This window comes from Hyperolius riggenbachi, chromosome 4 (assembly GCF_040937935.1).
Source record: "Hyperolius riggenbachi isolate aHypRig1 chromosome 4, aHypRig1.pri, whole genome shotgun sequence".
Classification (NCBI taxonomy): domain Eukaryota; kingdom Metazoa; phylum Chordata; class Amphibia; order Anura; family Hyperoliidae; genus Hyperolius; species Hyperolius riggenbachi.
The window spans coordinates 321703603-321723232 of NC_090649.1; the positions used below are offsets into that span (position 1 = coordinate 321703603).

The following is a 19630-nucleotide window of genomic DNA, read 5'->3' on the forward strand; positions in this document are numbered from 1 at the left end:
CAAACAGGGAGTCTGCCCAGCCTCTTTGTATATTTTTTTTTTTCAGAGAATGTCGTTCTAAAGAATAAAGCCCATGCTGAGAGTCTCCCATTAAGAGATGGACTAACCCAAAACCTGTCGTTAATGTTAGATTTCTACTACTCACTGTAAGTGACAGCTACATAGGGGAAAAGTAATCTATAGCCCATTTTTCTGTGGAAGAAATGTACTCCTTATTTGTATGTGTTTTAAATGTTAAGATTTTCACGACAGTTCCTCTTAGAAAACTTGCAGTGAAAAAAGAGCCCCTGTAGGGTACTTACCTGGGGGGGGGGGGGGGGGGGGGGGGATGCTCTGGATCCTAAAGAGGCTTCCTCCATCTATTTTTGTGTCTGCTTGGAGGAGGTAACTCCACCACTCCCTCCCCATGCTTTAAACTTTTTAGGTACTTTTATCCTTTTGGCGCTTCTGTATCCATGCTACGCTATGTCAAGTCCACCCCTGGTGGAGGGTATTGCCCCCTTTTTTCCTCATCTATGTAGAGCCACTTCTTAACCACCTGCCGACCGCCCACTACCAATAGGCGGCGGCAAAGTGGCACCCCCAGGACCGCGTAACGCCAATCGGCAGTGGCACCTGGGGGACTAATTAGCTGGGGATCGCGCACAGCTATGCGCGCACATCCCCCAGCATTAGGCTCCACCCACCTGCGACGTCAACCTACTGGCCATTTAGCAGCGCTGGCGGGTTGTTAACCCTGCGATCGCCGCATACAATGTGTATAATACACTTTGTAATGTATATAACGTGTATTCTACAGGCTGCCTCCTTCCCTGGTGGTCCCAGGGACCACCAGGGGAGGAGGCAGCTGTGTAAGTATACACACACACACACACACACACACACACACACACACACACACACACACACACACACACACACACAACACACACACACACACACACACACACACACACACACACTGATCCTGCCCCCTGATTGCTCACAGCACCCCTCAGACCCCCCTGATCACCCCCTCAGACCACTGTTTGCACCCGATCACCCCCCTAATCACCCATCAATCGCCCCCTATCACTATCTGTCAACGCTATATTTTAGATTAGGTCCTAAACTGCCCCCTGGGGCTCCTGATCACCTCCCCACACCCTCAGGTCCTCCCCAGACCTCCCCCCCATGTACTGTATACATCTATTCTCCCCTGTAATCACCCACTGATGACCTGTCAATCACCCCCTGTCACCACCTGTCACTGCCACCCATCAGATCAGACCCTAACCTGCCCCATGCGGGCACCTGATCACCCGTCCACACCCTCAGATCGCCCTCAGACCCCACTGATCACCTCGCCAGTGCATTGCTTGCATCTATTCTCCCCTCTAATCACCCATAAATCACCCCCTATCACCACCTGTCACTGCTACCCATCAGATCAGACCCTAATCTGCCCCTTGTTGGCACCCAATTATCCGCCCACACCCTCAGACCCCCCCCCCCCCCCGATCACCCCCCCCCCCCCCCCAGTGCATTGCTTGCATCTATTCCCCCCTCTAATCACACCCTGAGACACCCAACAATCACTTCCTGTCACCCCATAGCACTCCTATCCATCAGATCAGGCCCTAATCTGCCCCTGCGGGCTTCTGATCACCCGGCCAAACCCTCACCTGCCCCACCGCAGTGACAGAATTTTTCTTTCTGATCACTGCTGGTCTCTACAACTTAATTGTGGCTGAGACCAACCGTTATGCCACACAATACGCAACCACCAATCCAAGAAGCTACCCTGCCCAGCCTTTTCGGTGGAAACCACTCCAAGTTTCCGAACGTAACATTTTTTGGGGCCTTCTCCTTAACATGGGTCTAGTCAAAAGAATGTATTGCGGTCTTATTGGTCTACGCACCCTATAAATTACATGCCTATGTTCTCTGCTGCCATGTCCAGGTCACGATTTGAGAACTTCCTACGCCTCAGTGCCAATACAACCTGTCATCTAAGAGGCCACTCTGCTTGTTATTATTATTTAGTATTTATATAGTGCCGACATATTACGCAGCGCTGTACAGTGTATATATATATATATTGTCTTGTCGCTAACTGTCCCTCAAAGGAGCTCACAATCTAATCCCTACCATTGCCATATGTCTATATTATGTAGTGTAAGTACTGCTTATGACCGGTTCCACACAATTCGGCCCCTCATGGACCACCTGTCATCAAAATTTGCAGATGCTTATACCCCTGAACAGTCATTTTGAGGCATTTGGTTTTCAGACTACTCCTCAAGGTTTTGGGCCCCTAAAATGCCAGGGCAGTATAGGAACCTCACATACGGATAAGTTAATTGGCTCCCCCTAAAAATTGGCCCGAGACTACAGTACTTACACAACATAATATAGACATATGGCAATGGTAGGGATTAGATTGTGAGCTCCTTTGAGGGACAGTTAGTGACAAGATATATATATATACACTGTACAGCGCTGCGTAATATGTCGGCGCTATATAAATACTAAATAATAAAAAAAAATAAGTGACCCGATTTTAGAAAGAAGACACCCCTAAAATAAATTTCCACTTGTGACAAAAAATAAAATCTTCTATGAACTCACCATACTCCTAATGGAATACCTTGGGGTGTTGTCTTTCTAAAATGGGGTTACTTGTGGGGTCCTAAACTGCCTTGGCATTTTAGGGGCCCTAAACCGTGAGGAGTAGTCTGGAAATCAAATGCCTCAAAATGACCTGTGAAATCCTAAAGGTATTCATAGGACTTTGGGCCCCTTAGCGCACCTAGGCTGCAAAAAAGTGTCACACGTGGTATTGCCGTACTCAGAAGTAGTATAATGTGTTTTGGGGTGTATTTTTACACATACCCATGCTGGGTCAGAGAAATATCTCTGGTAAATGGACAATTGTGTGTAAAAAAAAAAAAAAAAAAAAAATCAAATTCTCATTTACAGAAGTATTTCTCCCAGCATGGGTATGTGTAAAAAAATACACCCCAAAACACATTAAACATCTCTCCGGAGTACGGCGATACCACGTGTGTGACACTTTTTGCAGCCCAGGTGCGCGTTTTGTTTTTTTTTTGTCACAAAGTGTCATTTTCCGCTAACTTGTGACAAAAAAATTAAATCTATGAACTCACCATGCCTCTTAGTGAATACTTTGGGATGTCTTCTTTCCAAAATGGGATCATTTTGGGTTATTTATACTATCCTGGAATTCTAGCACCTCATGAAACATGACAGGTGCTCAGAAAAGTCAGAGATGCTTCAAACTGGGGAAATTCACTTTTTGCACCATGTATTGATCAAAGATATGTAGCACAATAAACTTAGACAAAAATGTACATAGAAATTTTTACTTTATTTGAAAAATGTCCGCACAGAAAGTTAAAAAAAAATCATTTTTTTGACAAATTCATGTCTGTTTTTAGATGAATACAATAAAAACTAAAAATCACAGCAGCGATCAAATAGCACCTAAAGAGAGCTGATTAGTGACAAGAAAAGTAAAATAATACCGAGCAATAAACCATTAAAGCTGCATTGGTCTGAATGGAGAAAAAAGTGTCTGGTCCTTAAAGTGATACTTAAGTCAAATAAAAAAAAATGAGTTAACATGAGGGAAGCCCCAGGTGAGTAAAACTCATTTTTTTTATTTGACTTAAGTATCCCTTTAAGGGGTTTTAAGACTGCAGTCCTTAAAGCAGAATATAACCCTGCATTCAACTTTGCTCTAAAAACATTATTTACAGCATATTATATGCTTTTTTTTTTACTAGACCAGCATTGGAAGGGTTAAACACAGAGGTTAAAGTTCCTTGGAGAGATATGCAGAAGTTCAGATTGTTACATTCTATTTAGTTATATGTATTTATTGATAAATGTTACACACTCTTTGGCTGTCCTCCAACTCCTTCTCAGGTCAGAGAGATGAGTCACATTTAACACTTAGATACATTTATGTAAACAAAATGTATCTATGTCAGCTTCCGATGCGTCTTCAGAAATCTCCAGGAACTTTAAAGCCCTGTGTAACCCTTCCAATGCTGGTCTAGTAAAAAAAAATGCTGGTTGCATATAATATACTGTAAATAATGTTTTAGAGCAAGGTTGAAATGCAGGGTTATATTCCGCATTTAAAGCCTAGTACACACTAGCAATTTTGATAGGCCAATCATTGGTCAATTTACCACCTCATGTAGTATGACCATTACCGATATAATCTGCATAGAATTGAAAATCTGTTTGGCCCTCATACTACATGGAGGTGGTAAAATTGACCAATCATTGGCCAATCAAAAATTGCTAGTGTGTACTAGCCTTTAGTGGTTAATCCTGAGTGGGGTCAGGTCTAATCTCACCTGCCTATACAATGGTTTCCTATGTGGAAACCCTGCTTTGTCAGTATAACTTAATTACTCTATCATACTTTACTTCATCTACCAGTACATACTACACTATATTTGGCTCTTGGTGTCCCTACTCTGTGTTCTGTTTTGCAAGTCTCTTGGCCTTCCTCCATCTCCTTGATCCTGTGGTAGGACCCCCGAACCGTCCATGACTATAACAATCTTTTGAAGCGCCTCATGCAGGTGCAGTAATGTCTTTACAATGAGCTTCCCCCCCCACTATAATATGGTTTGGAAGACTGCTGAAAACAGAAACCTCACCCCACTCCCACCCACCCGCTAATATGCTATTTCTCCCAGACATCCCTTTTGTCCTTATGCTGGGAATACAGCGTGAGTTTATCCTTATCAGTCGAGACACTGATGGCTCGATTGATAATTTCCGACGTGTCCGATTACCGCAGCGGATCGATTCCGCGCTCAATCCCCGCGGGCGGACAATGCAAAAAACCGAACAGCTGATAAGAAGTGCCCGCGGGGACGAGCGGAAATCGATCCTGGCGGCTGCGGGGACGCGCCGGCATCAAGCCGCTGGCTCGATTCCGGCGCATTATCTTACCGTGTATGCCCAGCATTACAGCTGTCATGCAGATTATCTGCTTCTGCTGTCCTCTCCAGACTCCTGAAGATAGGTGTGTCAGCCATGAGGCTACAGGGAGTTAAAAACTTTTGCAGCTCAAGATTTCTCAATGCCTAATTAATTGTAAAAAGTATTCATTACACATGTTGTTCCTATTCAGTGCTCAGTCAATGACAGTTCATGAAGTTCTTTAAAAAAAATCTTGTGCAAGTGTATCGTTAAGAGCATATTGTCAATATAAACCTAGTATGATTCTTCCTCAAACACAAGCTGGTTAGCAGGCAGATTAAATTGGAGAGTTTTTTGTAGTGTTTGAGATTTGCTTGCCTACTGGCAGGGCTGTGGAGTCGGAGTTGAAGTCGGAGACATTGATTTCATAAACTGAGGAGTCTGAGTCCGGAGTCGGATGATTTTGTACAAAATCCACAGCCCTGTTAAGTGTTAGACTAAGTCGAGGAGTCGGAGTCGGGGCCATTTTGGGTACCCGGAGTTGTAGTCGGAGTCGTGGTTTCATAAACCGAGGAGTTGGAGTCGGAAGATTTTTGCGCCGACTCCACAGCCCTGCCTACTGGTGTGGGAAGAGTGCTCTGTAGGCCCCGATGTATATGATGGCATCCAACTTCCTGCTCGATACTACAGGTTTAAAGTGCTCAACGTAATCTCGAGCCCTGGCTGCTAGAGATGAGGTCATTAATGCGTTTACATCTCTCGGACCAGGAGATGTAAACACAATAATTATTACATCTCATGGCATGCACTAGCATCCTGGGACATGCTTGAGATCACCAAGGGTCTCCTGCACCCTTTTACCTGCTTCTTCACCTGTTAAAGCATACCTTAGCAGTAATTATTTTTCAATAAGGATGCCTAATGTGTGTGAGGGGAGTTGTGCAGATGCTTACCGCACCTCATGTGCCCCGGCTTTTCGATCCATTCTTCGCTGACCCGGACATACTACACTGCGCAGGCGCTGTATGTCCGCTTGGGCGCCAAAGTGAACAATACTGCACATGCGCAGCCTAGCAAGTCAGGGTCAGAGGGCACCGACCGCAGGAAGGAAATAACTTAGAACATTACCGGAGAACGAAGCGCGACGCTGGGGCACAGGAGGTGCAGTAAGCATCTGCACAACTCCCCCAAACACATTTGGTGTCCTTTTTGAAAAGTAATTACCGCTAAGGTATCCTTTTACTACCTCCTTAGCCTCTGAATGAGCAGGTCATCAGAATAATAGATTTACTGTATCTTCTCTGAGTGAATATAGTCTCTCTCTGTACAAAGATCAGAATGCTTTCTTTTCCTTTACCTGCCCAGCAACTCCCAAATAGATTGAATTATACCACATAAAGGAAATCTGAAGTAAAAAAAGTGGTTGTTCTGTTAGACGCTCACATAGTAGCTCTATGCTCTGGTTTTAAAAAGCTGGCCTAAGGTTATGCCAGCACAATGTTTTAGTAAGTTACAAGAGAAGGTGCTTAAACATTTTATGCTTTCCAGTCAGCAAGTTTGGAGTTGTTTAAGTACTGTACTTTATCAAGTGATACCGATCTAGTGCTCAGTTTTGATGGATAATTTTGATAGTTGTAAACTGCCTAGGTTTCATACAGAGTTTGTGTGCCATAGTATGTTCTTTTTTTTTTTTTTCTCCTTTTTTCTCTTTGCCTTGATGTCTTACTGTGTTGGTCCCCATCATGCTGCCAAACCAGTTTTGACCGACTGAGGCAAGAATGCCACAGGACCTCTAAAGGTGTTTTGTGACATTTTGTTAGCAGATCCTTTTAAGGCCTATAAATTGTGAGTTGGTGACTCCATGGATAGGACTTTTTTTTCCTGCACAGCCCATGTGTGTTCTGTAGCCTTCCTCTCAAGGCTAGCATTAAGGTTTTCAATCTTTCATCTCCATGCTTATCAGTTAGCCTTCAGTGTCAACAACTTGTTGCTGATTCACTGGTTGCCCTTTCTTAGCCCACAACCGCACCCCGCAGAACTGTTATAGTCCAATACTGCAGCCATCACAATTTGTCCCTCGTATTTGAGTTGCACACATCCCTTTTGCGTCCTCATTTTTCTTTTGCTTCCAGCATATTACCTTCAAGAATGACAGGTCCATTCATATAGATCGGTTGTCCCCAAACGTTTTGGGTCGAGGGCCGGGTCAACATACTTCAGACTGCTGGGGAGCCGAAGCCTACATAAAATGATGTAGAAGTCTTTGCGGGCCAGACAGTGAAGCATACCCAGGTGACAACCTGCAGTCCAATTGGACAGCAGTGTCACCTGATGTGGAATTTGATTGGAAACCAGCGAATGACTGCTTTCTGGTTTCCATGTGGATGGGTGGTGCCAGCATTGCTATTCTATATGCGGACCACTAATATTTAAAGATGTAGCTGACCACATCTATAAGTAATACATTTTGTGTGGGGAGGCCGGTAAAAAAGCCTCAGGGGGCCACATTTGGACCGTGGGCCTTAGTTTGAGGACCACTTGTAATAAATCTTTGTTGGTTGCTATGGGCAACAACACTACACCTTCGTTCGGCACCATATCACAGGAAGTGTGATAACTCGACAGCAACAGCATAGGAGATAGAACTTCTTAGACGTCGTTAAAGTTTCAGGAGTTTATTCAGTAAACAGATATATAGATGCTTATCTCTACATGTTCGTTACACCTCAGCGAAGCAATTGGTCTGTAGTAAGTCCTCTTTGCGTTACAGGCTCTTGGTCCATTCCTTTTGAGCTCGTTAGCTCTTCTTAAACTAAACTCTAAAGAGTTAAATGTGACATCATCTGAAGAGGGACGGATCACTAACTCATCGCCTGCTATTGGCTGATAAGGACCCGTGATATGACAAGCACAGTCTTTACTGCGCATGGCCTGGAAAATTCCATGTTCCAAGCACCGGTCACCTTGTTCTGAGGAGGCCATTGTCTAATGTACTTGTGAGAATATGGTCTGGCCTCTGCACTGGATATCTCTGATACAGCCTTGGGAGGTACAATACAATGTTCTACTGAAAATCAGAACTGTCTTTATTTATCTCTAAGAGAAATTCTCCTTAAAGGGCGATTCTGCACATCAAATCTTTTAACTAACTCAGTTAAAGTAACTGAGGCCTACGAATTCACGCATATAATACTTAAATTCTAACACCACTGATATAGGCTAAGCTTTGTTACTCACTCCATCTGTCGTTGGAATTCGTGTTTTAGCTAATTGTTGCATTTGGAGCATTCATTTAAAGAGAAACCCTCTGTTCTCTTAAAATAAGGTAAACCTTCCTTAACTACTGTTTTTGTAATTTTTAACTGCATTTGGCAGCTTGGGACGCGCCGTGGGACGGATAAAGAAGACTGCTGCTGGGTAAGTTTAACCCCCCCCCCCCCCCCCCCCCCTCAGGTGCACTAATTAGGAGGATGAAATCTGAATGAAACCCGTTCGGGTTTAATCCGGAGATCATCACTATTTTGGCAAACACTTCGAAATGCCTCGGGTGGGTTTCAGGCACTTTGATGAGCAGTTGCTAAGTAATTGCATTAAGATTTTGAAGCATGAACAGTGTAACCAATTAGCCAAGTATTATTCATTCCAGTGGAAATGGCCTCCTAGTGCTAGAGCAGTTCCAATTGAAGAAGTAATTCATCCTGCATTTCTTTTCCCACTTAGAATCAATTCACCCTCCGCTCAGTTCTGTCTGTCCCGCTTTATTCAGTTGCTTTTGTTGTTTTATGTTGGAGTGACTGTAGAGCCACACAGAAAACTATTGATGTAAAACTTCTGAATTGATATTTGAATACCATTTAACTTCAAAATCACAACCAGAACGGACTTGCTTTTATAATGAATGTTATCAACTTTTTACAGAGGCTCTAGTGTCCCAGAAAATGAACGATTGGCCTTCATAGCATCAGAGTCACAATTTAGATCACTTAGTCGTCACTCAAGCCCAACAGAAGAGCGAGAAGGTAAGATGGGACCATGAAAACCATGCATATTGCATGTTAAGAGACCTGTTTGGATAATAATAATGTCTTTCTCCTGTCGGGCTCAAAGCCCTTGAGAGCTGTAGCCACTAAGAGGATGCTCAGTAGGCTACCCTGTCGTGTGAAAGTCTTGTCTAAGGACGCCTTTATGAATAGATTCTGTCCCCAGCCAGGCCTCTTGAGGGCTTTTCATGGCAAAAATTTTCCGAATGCCATTACATATTTTGTATGTATCAGAATTCTGAGCATCACATTGAAAATGACCCCATTTGTTCCAGGCATTTGTTCCAGGCATCACATTGAAAATGGCTCCAGGTGTTGATACACAAGTATTCTATAAATTCCAACAATGGTTTCAGAAACCTCACCTCACCCCCACACACCTGAGACTCACAGCTGATTGAATAATATCTAAATGGCATATAAAGACAGTACAACACTGATAAACAAAGCAAGGCGATGGAGATCTGTATTCCCAGTCTTCCTGCAGGTCTGGAATATGTTAGTCGAGCGTTTAAGGCTGTGCTCCCACTTGTTCTGGAACATGTGCGGCCAGTGGGAGCCAATGGTCCACCATTGTCCAGCTGTAGCAGATGCGCTCCCCCATATGCTATATAATAATTTCTATATTTGTATAGTGCTTTTCTCCTGCTGAACTCAAAACGCTTGTGAGGCAGCCATAAGAGTGCACTCAATAGGCAGTAGCAGTGTTAGGGAGTCTAACCCAAGGGACTGCTTACTGAATGAGTGCTGGCTTACTGAACAGGAAGAGCCGAGATTCAAACCCAGGTCTCCTATGTCAGAGGCAGAGCCCCTAACCAGTACACTTTTCAGCCACTTCTGAATGGGGGAATGCATCAGTGTGCCTGGAATTATCGTGGACTGCACAGAAGTGCGGTCCACTTCCAGCATCAGATCCCGCGGATCTGTTGCAGCGAGACAAGTGTGAACAATAATAGCAATAGCAGCATAGGGGGCGATATACAGGCTGGGAACGCGAACCATCACTCGCGTTCCCATGCCTGTCGGCCGGTGTCGGACAAACCGGAAGTGTTCGCCGGCGGGTCCTGGACCATCGGAGCGGGGCTGCGAGGGCACCGATCGGCTGAGGGAAGCCCCAGGTGAGTTAATCTCATTTTTTTTACTTGACTTTAGGTTCACTTTAATACAAGTTAAAGTGAGAATTTAAAACAAAAATACTCATTTAAGACCTGCAGGTCTGAATCCAAAACAGTTTCATGCTGTGTAAAATTTGTGAGGGATCACAACCCTCCAGCAAATATTGATTGTGCATGTCAGACGGTGTATAGGTTCAAACAGTTGTTTCACATAATGTGGCAGGAGCAAGAAACTAACTGGAATTTGTTGTAAACAACCTATTTTGATGGGAGAGCCATTGTACACTTGGGTACATTGATTTAACATTCCTGTAAAATCCCATTACTGAAATATTACATGGGTGATTTTAAAGAGGAGCTGTAAACCATACTATCTCAGAAAAAAACACATGTATAAGTAGATAAATACTTCCATAACACATGTTTTGCACTCTCCACGTTTTGTTTTTATTTATTTTTCTACAGTAAAAAAGAGAAAATCCTTCTTAGCATTTCCCATTTTAACTGTGGCTACTTTGAAGCCAATCCTGATGTAATTCCCTCCCCTACTCTCCTCTGCCTGATTGTGTATGCATTGCCTGCCCTCCACTATAGAAAGAGCATTGTTTTAGCATGAGAAATATTGGCAAATCAGAGAGGAACAGAGGTGTGGGAGGAGAAAATAGGAGGGAAAGAGGCTTCAGCCAATCAAGCTGCATTAATTAAGTCTGAGGGGAAAGTAGAGAAGCAAAAAGGGACAACCCAACATGCCCTGCAACTGCCCTTGTGCGTACCAAATTTTGTGTGTACCTAATAAGTCAGGTAAACTGGGGAATGATCATTTATCAACAAGAAAGGTAAAAGTGATTTTAACTTTCAGATTGCCTGGTCAGCATCCTTATTACTTGCTTACCAGATAAAAATAAAGAATTGATTTTATGCCTGACAGTTACACTTAGGCCATAGAAAGTAGTCTTCCTCACAGCTTCTATAGGTTTGCCTTCTTTATTGCCGTCTGTCTGCTTGTTGTCTCTAGCACTGCAGCACAGCATTATTTAATACAGAGGTATGATTTCTTAATTTGAGTGGTGCAGTGTAGGACAATTTCAAAAGAGCTCCTTATCCAGTACAAGGATTTTCCATCTGGTATGATACATTTCTATCATAGATAGTACATTTTATTTATTTATTTAAATAAAATAGGAAGTAGAGATTTAAATAAATATGCACCACTCTCCTGGTTGCTCGGGTCACTTTCAGTCAAAGACGTTTCCACCATGTTAAGCATGAGTAAAGGCATCAATATCCATTGGCCTTGGTGAAACATCTGCTGTGTATGAGCAGCCTATGTTAAAGGTTTAGTATGACTATACACAATATCAGTGGATTTGCCTTTCAAAAAATTAAGGAATGTTATTCAGTTTAGAACAATAGCTGTTTCTTGAACACATTAAATAAGAGCTTATTGTAATAAATGTTCATACCTTTTTAAAATTACTGTTCGCCATGGTTTAGAATAGATTTTATCCCATTGAAAGTCTTTCACTTATTCAAGGAGGGTATTGATGGATAGCTGGGACTCAGGTAAAGTAAGATGTATGAAGATAATGATAATGCGTGCCTTATTTTTCAGAACCCACCTACCCAAAAGGCGATCAAGTTGTAATTTCAAGGCGAAGTTGGGAACTTCAAAACCTAATAAGCCAAACACGAGGTAATGGATAAAATGTTCTCTTTATTTAACCCCCTTAGCAGCTATCACAATTCCAGCTCGGGGTGAAAAAAACAAGCTAGGAGCGGTTATCCCGAGCTGGACTCTTGGTAGCCGCCGGGAAGGTCTATGCAGAGCATTGCGCACAGTGGGCGTTTTTACTCACCTCCCGGGAGATCCCGACGTCGGCCACCATTCTTCTTCCTCTCCTTTGAGGCTTTGCTCCCCCCCCCCCCGGTGAGATCACTGTATGTTGTTGTGACGACAGCCGGCAATTTCACTATAAGGTTACAGCACCACCCGGAGGACGGAGGGAGAACTGCAGCGCTGGATCCCAGGGAGGTGAGTGAGTGCTGGGGCTGCTGCAGATCGCTGTGGCGTGATTTTTTTCCTCCAGGCTTTAGGGTCTAAAAGCATGCTAAAAAATTGCACCGCTTTTAGACCATGAAATCCGGAAAGAATCACACCGCCAAGAGGGTTAAAGGGAACCTACAGCTACCGAAAGAAAAAGTTTCACTTACCTGGGGCTTCTACTAGCCCCCTGCAGCCGTCCTGTGCCAGTCCTCAATGATCCTCTGTTCCCCCGCTGCGGATTAGTTTCGTTTTCGGGCCACTGTGCCAGTGCGGCCCTGGCCGCGAGCATCCTCGTTTGCGCTCCCGTCGGCAAGAGCGTCCTGCTCAGGGGCAGTACGAGGTTTCCTCTTTCTGCGCCTGCGCAGGACTCTCGCTGACGGTAGCACAAATGAGGATGCGCGTGCCCAGCGCCGCGCAGGCACAGTGGTGGTCAGAAAACTGAACTAATCCGTGGCGGTGGAACGGAGGATTGTTGACGAATGGCGTTGGCACAGGACCGCTGCAGCGGGCTGGTAGAAGCCTCCGGTAAGTGAAACTCTTTTTCTATTGTTAGCTTTAGGTTCCCTTTAAAAGCCCTCTTACAGGTACACAAATGTTTTCCCATTTTTTTATAGGCTGTCTGCTGTAGTGGTTTTTTTGCATTATAAAAGACTAAATAGTTGTTACTTTGAGGCCACTTGCACACTGGCCGTGTTGTCTGTCCGCTGTACTCTCCCCTGCCACAGCTCATCACAAGGGAGATCCTAATCCTAACATTTGTATAGTAATTTTCTCCTTATCTTGAAGGTCTTGTGCGCTCCTCCCTACAAATAAACCACTATGGTCAAACTGTATATATATGTTTCTCACAGAAAGTTGGATCGCTATGTACCTGACTGAGTGTGTACCTAAATGAACAAAATAAAACGTGGTATAGCGCTCGACAACATACACTTCTAAAATCCACATAAAAAACAGTCCATAATATCTTATAACATCATCCTGGGAAAAAAATACATAAATAAAAGTCCAAGTTCAAGAGTCCTTCATTCATCAGATCTTCTTTGCACAATTATGATAAACTATATACGCTCACCAGATCTGTAGGCAAACCCAAATTGATCGGCAATCACGCTTGTGACATTTAGTCAATACTCCCAAACGAACCAGGCTGCTCCAATCGCACCTCCTCAATGTTCAGAACATGTAAATAAAGCATACATCCATAGGGTAATACTGTTTAACAGCTTGATTCACCACTCCCTTGCTAGGGTTTAACTCCAGTGGTTCCCTAAATTTTAGATAAAAACACCCAGTGATGCTTCCACCGTATTTCAACAAAGCCTCTCACCGTATGTCCGTGCTGACCCAGCACAGACCAGCCAGAAGCGCTTGTTTGTAGTAGTATCAAAAGCTGTATCATACACCCGACTCTTCCCCTAGGACTCAAATAGGACCCGACATAGTGTAATACCGTTTATTATATATTAAAAGATTAAAAAAGTGCACTCACAATATTGCAGAGTTAAATGCGCATATCAAAAATCACAAAGCCGGCTGGCGTCTCCTTCACTCCATAGGCTCCGCCCAACTAGTTTCGTCATTCGACTCATCATTCTCCTGTTGGGCTCAAAGCGCTCAAGTACTGCAGCCACTAGTAGTGTGCAAAGTGAAGTCCGCTCTATCTTACACTTGATAGGAACAGTGCAGGAACTAGGCAACTCGATCCCCAAACAGCAAACGTCTACAAAGTGGAGTTCTACACAGTGATCCAAAAAATAGCAAGCTTTTATTAGATCAGTAAAAACAGACAGAGCAGGTCTGTTTTTACTGATCTAGTAAAGGCTTGCTATTTGGATCACTGTGCGGAACTCCACTTTGTGGATGTTTGCTGCAGCCACTAAGGGCACGCTCAAGGGGCCACCATGCAGTGTTAGGAAGTCTTGCCCAAGGGCTTCTTACTGAATAGGTACTAGGATTTGAACCCTTGTCTCCCATATCAAAGACTGAGCCCTTAACCAGTACACTATCCAGCGACTACTACAGATGCAGGTCTATGGAGACTTGCACAGTTGATACGATGCAGTGAAAGCATCCAAATTGCAGCAGTGCCATTGCAAAGGCTGCAGCGCGTTACCACATGGATCATGTAGTGATGCAAGTCAGTGGGCGACGCAGACAATGTGCATGCACAGACCAGCGGGAATCCCAGTTAGAAACTTCCTGCCCAGTAGTGAGTATGTCCCTAACCAGGGGTTGGGCCTATTTGTATGACCATGGCGCAGGGTCATATGAAGCCTTATTTCTGCAGTGGGCACATCGCACCACATCGCCCACAACAAGAGTTAAACCATTTTTTAAAAAATGAATCTGTATCTTCTTGCACTGCACACTGCGATTGCTATAGCCTGCAATCTTTGCAGAGATTAAGGGTGTGTACACACATCCAATTTTACCTGGCCAAATGCTGGCTGATTTTACCACTTCCATGTAGTATAAGGGCCAATAGATTTTGAATATTATGAACTGATTTTGTAGATTAACTATCATACTACACGGATGTGGTAAAACTGGCCAGTCATTTGGCCTATAAAAATTGGATGTTTGTGCGCACCATAAAGGGGCCCATACACTCAGCCGATTTTCTGGCCGACCGATCGATCCCGATCGATCGATCGATAGATCGATTGCAAATCGGTTGGCCAATCGACCGATCGATGGCCGATTTCGATGGATTTCCATCGAACTGGCAGGGTGGAAAATTTAGGTCGATCTGATGAGATTGCTTATCAGTTTGCATTGCCCTTAATGGAAATCTGATGGCAAAAAAATGCCATCAGATCGAATTTCAATAGATTTCAAACTGAAATCTATTGGAATTCTATCCTGGTAAAAAATGTTCTAAAAACGCATCAGATAGATCATCAGATGCATTTCTTATCTATCTGCTGCCAATCTGACGAGTGTATGGGCACCTTAAGTCCATAGTTGCAACCCCCCCACCCCCCACCCCCCTTACATGCTTGAAAAGAACATTGATGCAATCTAAGCAACATCCCCACCCACAGAGCTTGAAACTATTTTCCTCAACTCAGCTGCCACAAAAAGGTAACGTTTGCACACTTATTTTGCTAAGGTGTTGTTATTTTGATGTCCAACTTTTGCGGTCAAGATAGCTTGTCGCCACAATAAAAAGGAACATTTCCTCAGTTGTACTATACAAGTGTGACTTGAAAAAATCTTAAATACTATACTCTTTAGGAAATGTTTTATGTAAGAAAAATCACAATGGAAAAGCAAAAAACATTTTATGAGTGGAATTTGGTAATCAAAATAAATGTGCACGTACCTTGCTTGAGACTTTGATTTATAAGTGTCCCTTACAATAAATAAAGTATTGGTAAACTGCCTGTAAGGAACAATGGGGTTGATTCACTAACCGGTATAATGAAAGCTGCGCTCATTAAAAACAATTAGTGGCAGCTATAGAGGCTACGCTTGCTCTCTGCAGCGTAGCGTGCCTTATACTTGGTAACTCTTGTTGCTTCCTTAGCAACACACGCTTGTTCTAATAGTGACCACCTCTGTGAAGTATCGCATCCGTGATACTTCACTAGCTCGGCTGCTACTATGTTAATTACAGGTAGTCCCCGGTTAACAAATGAGATAGGGAGTGTAGATTTGTTCTTAACCTGAATCTGTTCTTAAGTCGGAATAATGTGCTATCTGTCCCCTGTACCTCCTCTGTGCCCTCCTGTGCCTCCGGTGTCACCTCTGCCCTCTGTGCCTGCGTATACAAGTTTAAAAGCCATTTTTTCTTTGAATTTTTTTAAAATCGATTTTCTCAAAAACTACAAGTCCAGTTTGAAATTTTTTTTTTGGCTTGTTCCCATGGAAACACTGAATCCATGCCGTTTGTATTGGCAGGTCGTTCCTAAGTCGGGCTTCGTAAGTCGGGCACTACCTGTACATAGTTAATCACCTTAATTAACATAGTAGTGGCCACGCTAGTGAAGTATCATGGTCGCGATTAGAGATGCTCTTAACTTCGAATTCGGATGAAATTAGAATAGGGTTATTGGGGGAGGCGCCAAGGGACGAGCGAAGAAGACGCCTGATGGGTAAGATTCACCCCCCCTCGGCCACCCGCACAGCTGCTGTAATTAGTAGGATTAAATTCGAATAATCCTTTTCTAATTTCATCCGAATTTGAAGTTAAGAGTATCCCTGGTCGCGATACTTCAGTCACTAAGGAAGCAACAGGCGTTACCAAGTATAAGGCGCGCTACGCTGCAGAGAGCAAGTGTAGCCTCTATAGCTGCCACTAATTGTTTTTTAACGTTATACCGGTTAGTAAATCAACCCTATTGTGTACACATTTTTTCTTCTGTTGGGAGGTGTACAGTATGTGTATTGCATAGATTTTTTTCTTCCGTTTTAGATGGTTAATTCAGTTTTACATGTGTTAATCGCGTTCATATTTTGCAAATTTGCAGACACTGCAGTCCGACACCGACCGATTGAGGCTGTTCAGAAATCGGTCAAGCTATTTGAAGAAGAACGATACAGAGAGATGCGTCAGAAAAACATAATCGGCCAAGTGTGTGATACCCCGAAGTCATATGATAACGTTATGCATGTGGGGCTAAGAAAAGTGACGTTTAAGTGGCAGCGTGGAAATAAAATCGGTATGTTCTCACTTACAGAATTAAATGTGTGCTAGACAGTGGCAAGACCACCAGTATCTGCAAAAAAAATTTAAATTCTAATGTATGAAGAAACTACATACCCATTTCTCCTTCACTTTCATTCATGATCAGCTTGTAAAAAATATGGTGGACGTTTTAACTGGAGAAAATAGTGGAGGAACTGCCCAGCAATTCGCAGCAGTTACCGTATTTTTCGGACTATAAGACGCTCCGGACCATAAGACGCACCTAGGTTTAGAGGACAAAACCAGAGAAAAAAAATTACTAAACCTGGTACGTCCATGGTGCAGGGCGTCTTGTTGATCTACTCCTACCAAACTGTTTCCTTATGAAAGCATGTAGTAAACATTAAGTATTTACATATTTCTCACATAGTGGATAAATAGGATTCATTTTTTGACATAGACCTTGTCCTAGAAATCCCACTACAGTGCTTTAAGTTCTGTTCATAAATCCACAGGTCCAGTCCCCAAATCAATAATTCTGTATGCAAAAAGTCTGCTTACCCCCAGTGCTTATCATGTCTGCTCCCCCACTGTAATTATGTCTGCTCCCCTCCCCCCCATTGTAATCACGTCTGCTCCCCCTCCCCCTGCAATCATGTCTGCTCCTCCCCTCCCCCCAACCATGTCTGCTCCATGACCCCTTGAGTCCCCCCAACCCCCCCCCCCCGCCACCGCAAATATGTCTGCTGCTTGCTCCCATTAAAATCACGTCCTCTCCCCCAGGCACTCTAAGGATCCCCGCCCAGTAACTGCAGAAAGCAGTGCCGGCTCCCACCTGCTGTTTAATCATGCCCGCTCCTCCCCTGCCATTGTAAGACATGGTAATTATGTCCGCTCCCGCTGTCCACTGTAATTACATATGCTCCCGCAGGGTCTTTGTTATGTCGGCTACCCCATACTGTTTGAAATCATGCCCGCTCCTCCCCCGCCATTGTAAGACATGTCTGCTCCTCCCTCCTATTGAAACAATGTGCGCTCCCCGGCCACGCTAAGGATCCCCACGCAGCAACTGCAGTGAGCAGTGGAACACCTCACCTCTCAAACAGCGTGTTGCGATTCCTCCCCGGGTGTTTTTAAATACCGGCATGTCCGCTCCCCCTGGCTATGGTTAAGGATCCCCGTGCGGCAACGGCGTGCTTGGATTCCTCCTCTTCCTCGCACGTGCGCCAGGGTCACGCAGAGAGAGGGCGCCAGTGATGATGTAAGCCAATAAGAAGACTCAGGAGACTGGAGGAATCCGAGCACGCCGTTTGAGAGGTAGAGGAGGAATCCAAGCACGCCGTTGCCGCACGGGGATCCTTAACCATAGCCAGGGGGAGCGGACATGCCGGTATTTAAAAACACCCGGGGAGGAATCGCAACACGCTGTTTGAGAGGTGAGGTGCTGCGTGGGGATCCTTAGCGTGGCCGGGGAGCGCACATTGTTTCAATAGGAGGGAGGAGCAGACATGTCTTACAATGGCGGGGGAGGAGCGGGCATGATTTCAAACAGCATGGGGTAGCCGACATAACAAAGACCCTGCGGGAGCATATGTAATTACAGTGGACAGCGGGAGGGAACATAATTACCATGGATGGGGGCGGAGCCTAGCGTACTATTCGTACTATAAGACGCACCAACTTTTTCTCCCCTCTTTTGGGGGAGAAAAAGTGCGTCTTATAGTCCGAAAAATACGGTACATTTAATTTTAAAATATCTAGCATAGTTGGTGCTGATAAATTCCAGTGGAGTTGCAGCTATGTCACACATAGACTTTTTTATTGTAGCTCCTACAGTAGGCTGCAACACATTTCAACCGTTGTATTTTTGTGTTTTTCTGATTTGCTTTTATCTTTCTATAGGTGAAGGCCAATATGGGAAGGTCTACACATGCATCAGTGTTGACACTGGAGAGCTAATGGCAATGAAGGAAGTAAGTAGATTAATTTGGAATATGAGTAAGGCCTCTTGCACACTGCAAGTGATTCCGATTCAGATTCCGCTTTTTAATCAGTTTTTACATCCGATTCAGATTCCGATTTGCAGTTTGCAGGGAGCAAACTGCAAATCGGAATCGGATGTAAAAACTGATTAAAAAGCGGAATCTGAATCGGAATCACTTGCAGTGTGCAAGAGGCCTAAGAAATGGTGGGGAGGGGGGATTGTAGCATATCATAATGCTGATATTTGTTCATGGGCACATGTGGACAGAACATATTTCTACAACTTGATGTAACCATCAAAAAAGAACCACAGGCTTTCAGATGTGTGTCAAATATATTGGGCAGCAAACCTGTTGTGAGTTGGACCTGCACCAACTGGCAGAGAGTTGCCTTCTCCTTTGCGTCACATTTTGAGCTCAATTCCCTGGCCTGTGAATTTATTCATTCAATTGAGCACATTTGAGACCAACTAGATTTACATATTCGACGATTAGATCGCCACCACAATCCCATCAGCAGGTTCCGGACACACTGCAGTCTTTATGGCTTAAAATCCATCTAGCAACTTTCCAGAATCTTATTGAGTCAGTACCATGTCCTCTGGCTGCCATCTGTGCTGTCAGAGGCAGTTATTTTGGTTATTAGCAGGTCATAATGTCACTCCACTGTGTATAAAATGAGTGTAATTACAGGTGGCAACATAGGACTTCTGTTATCAGGCTTTAGAACATACTTCCTGAAAGTGAAATCCACTCCTGATTCAATTCTTTATTGAGTTATTGTTGCCTGGATACAGAGCAATCCCTTCTGACCTACATTCAGAATCATGAGCCAATTGTAAGAGTATTATGAGGCCTGTTCCCAAGAT

General features: G+C 44.0%; 1 protein-coding gene across 7 annotated transcripts in view; it reads left to right on the forward strand.

The window, feature by feature from the left end:
* MAP3K4 (mitogen-activated protein kinase kinase kinase 4) overlaps nt 1-19630 on the forward strand; it is a 222110-nt gene that overhangs the window by 172656 nt on the left and 29824 nt on the right. For all 7 annotated transcript variants that reach the window (XM_068231736.1, XM_068231739.1, XM_068231735.1 and 4 more), the window contains 4 exons: nt 8866-8966; nt 11715-11795; nt 16622-16813; nt 18682-18752. In XM_068231736.1, the coding sequence (XP_068087837.1) occupies nt 8866-8966; nt 11715-11795; nt 16622-16813; nt 18682-18752 (445 nt within the window). The remainder of the gene's footprint in view (nt 1-8865; nt 8967-11714; nt 11796-16621; nt 16814-18681; nt 18753-19630) is intronic.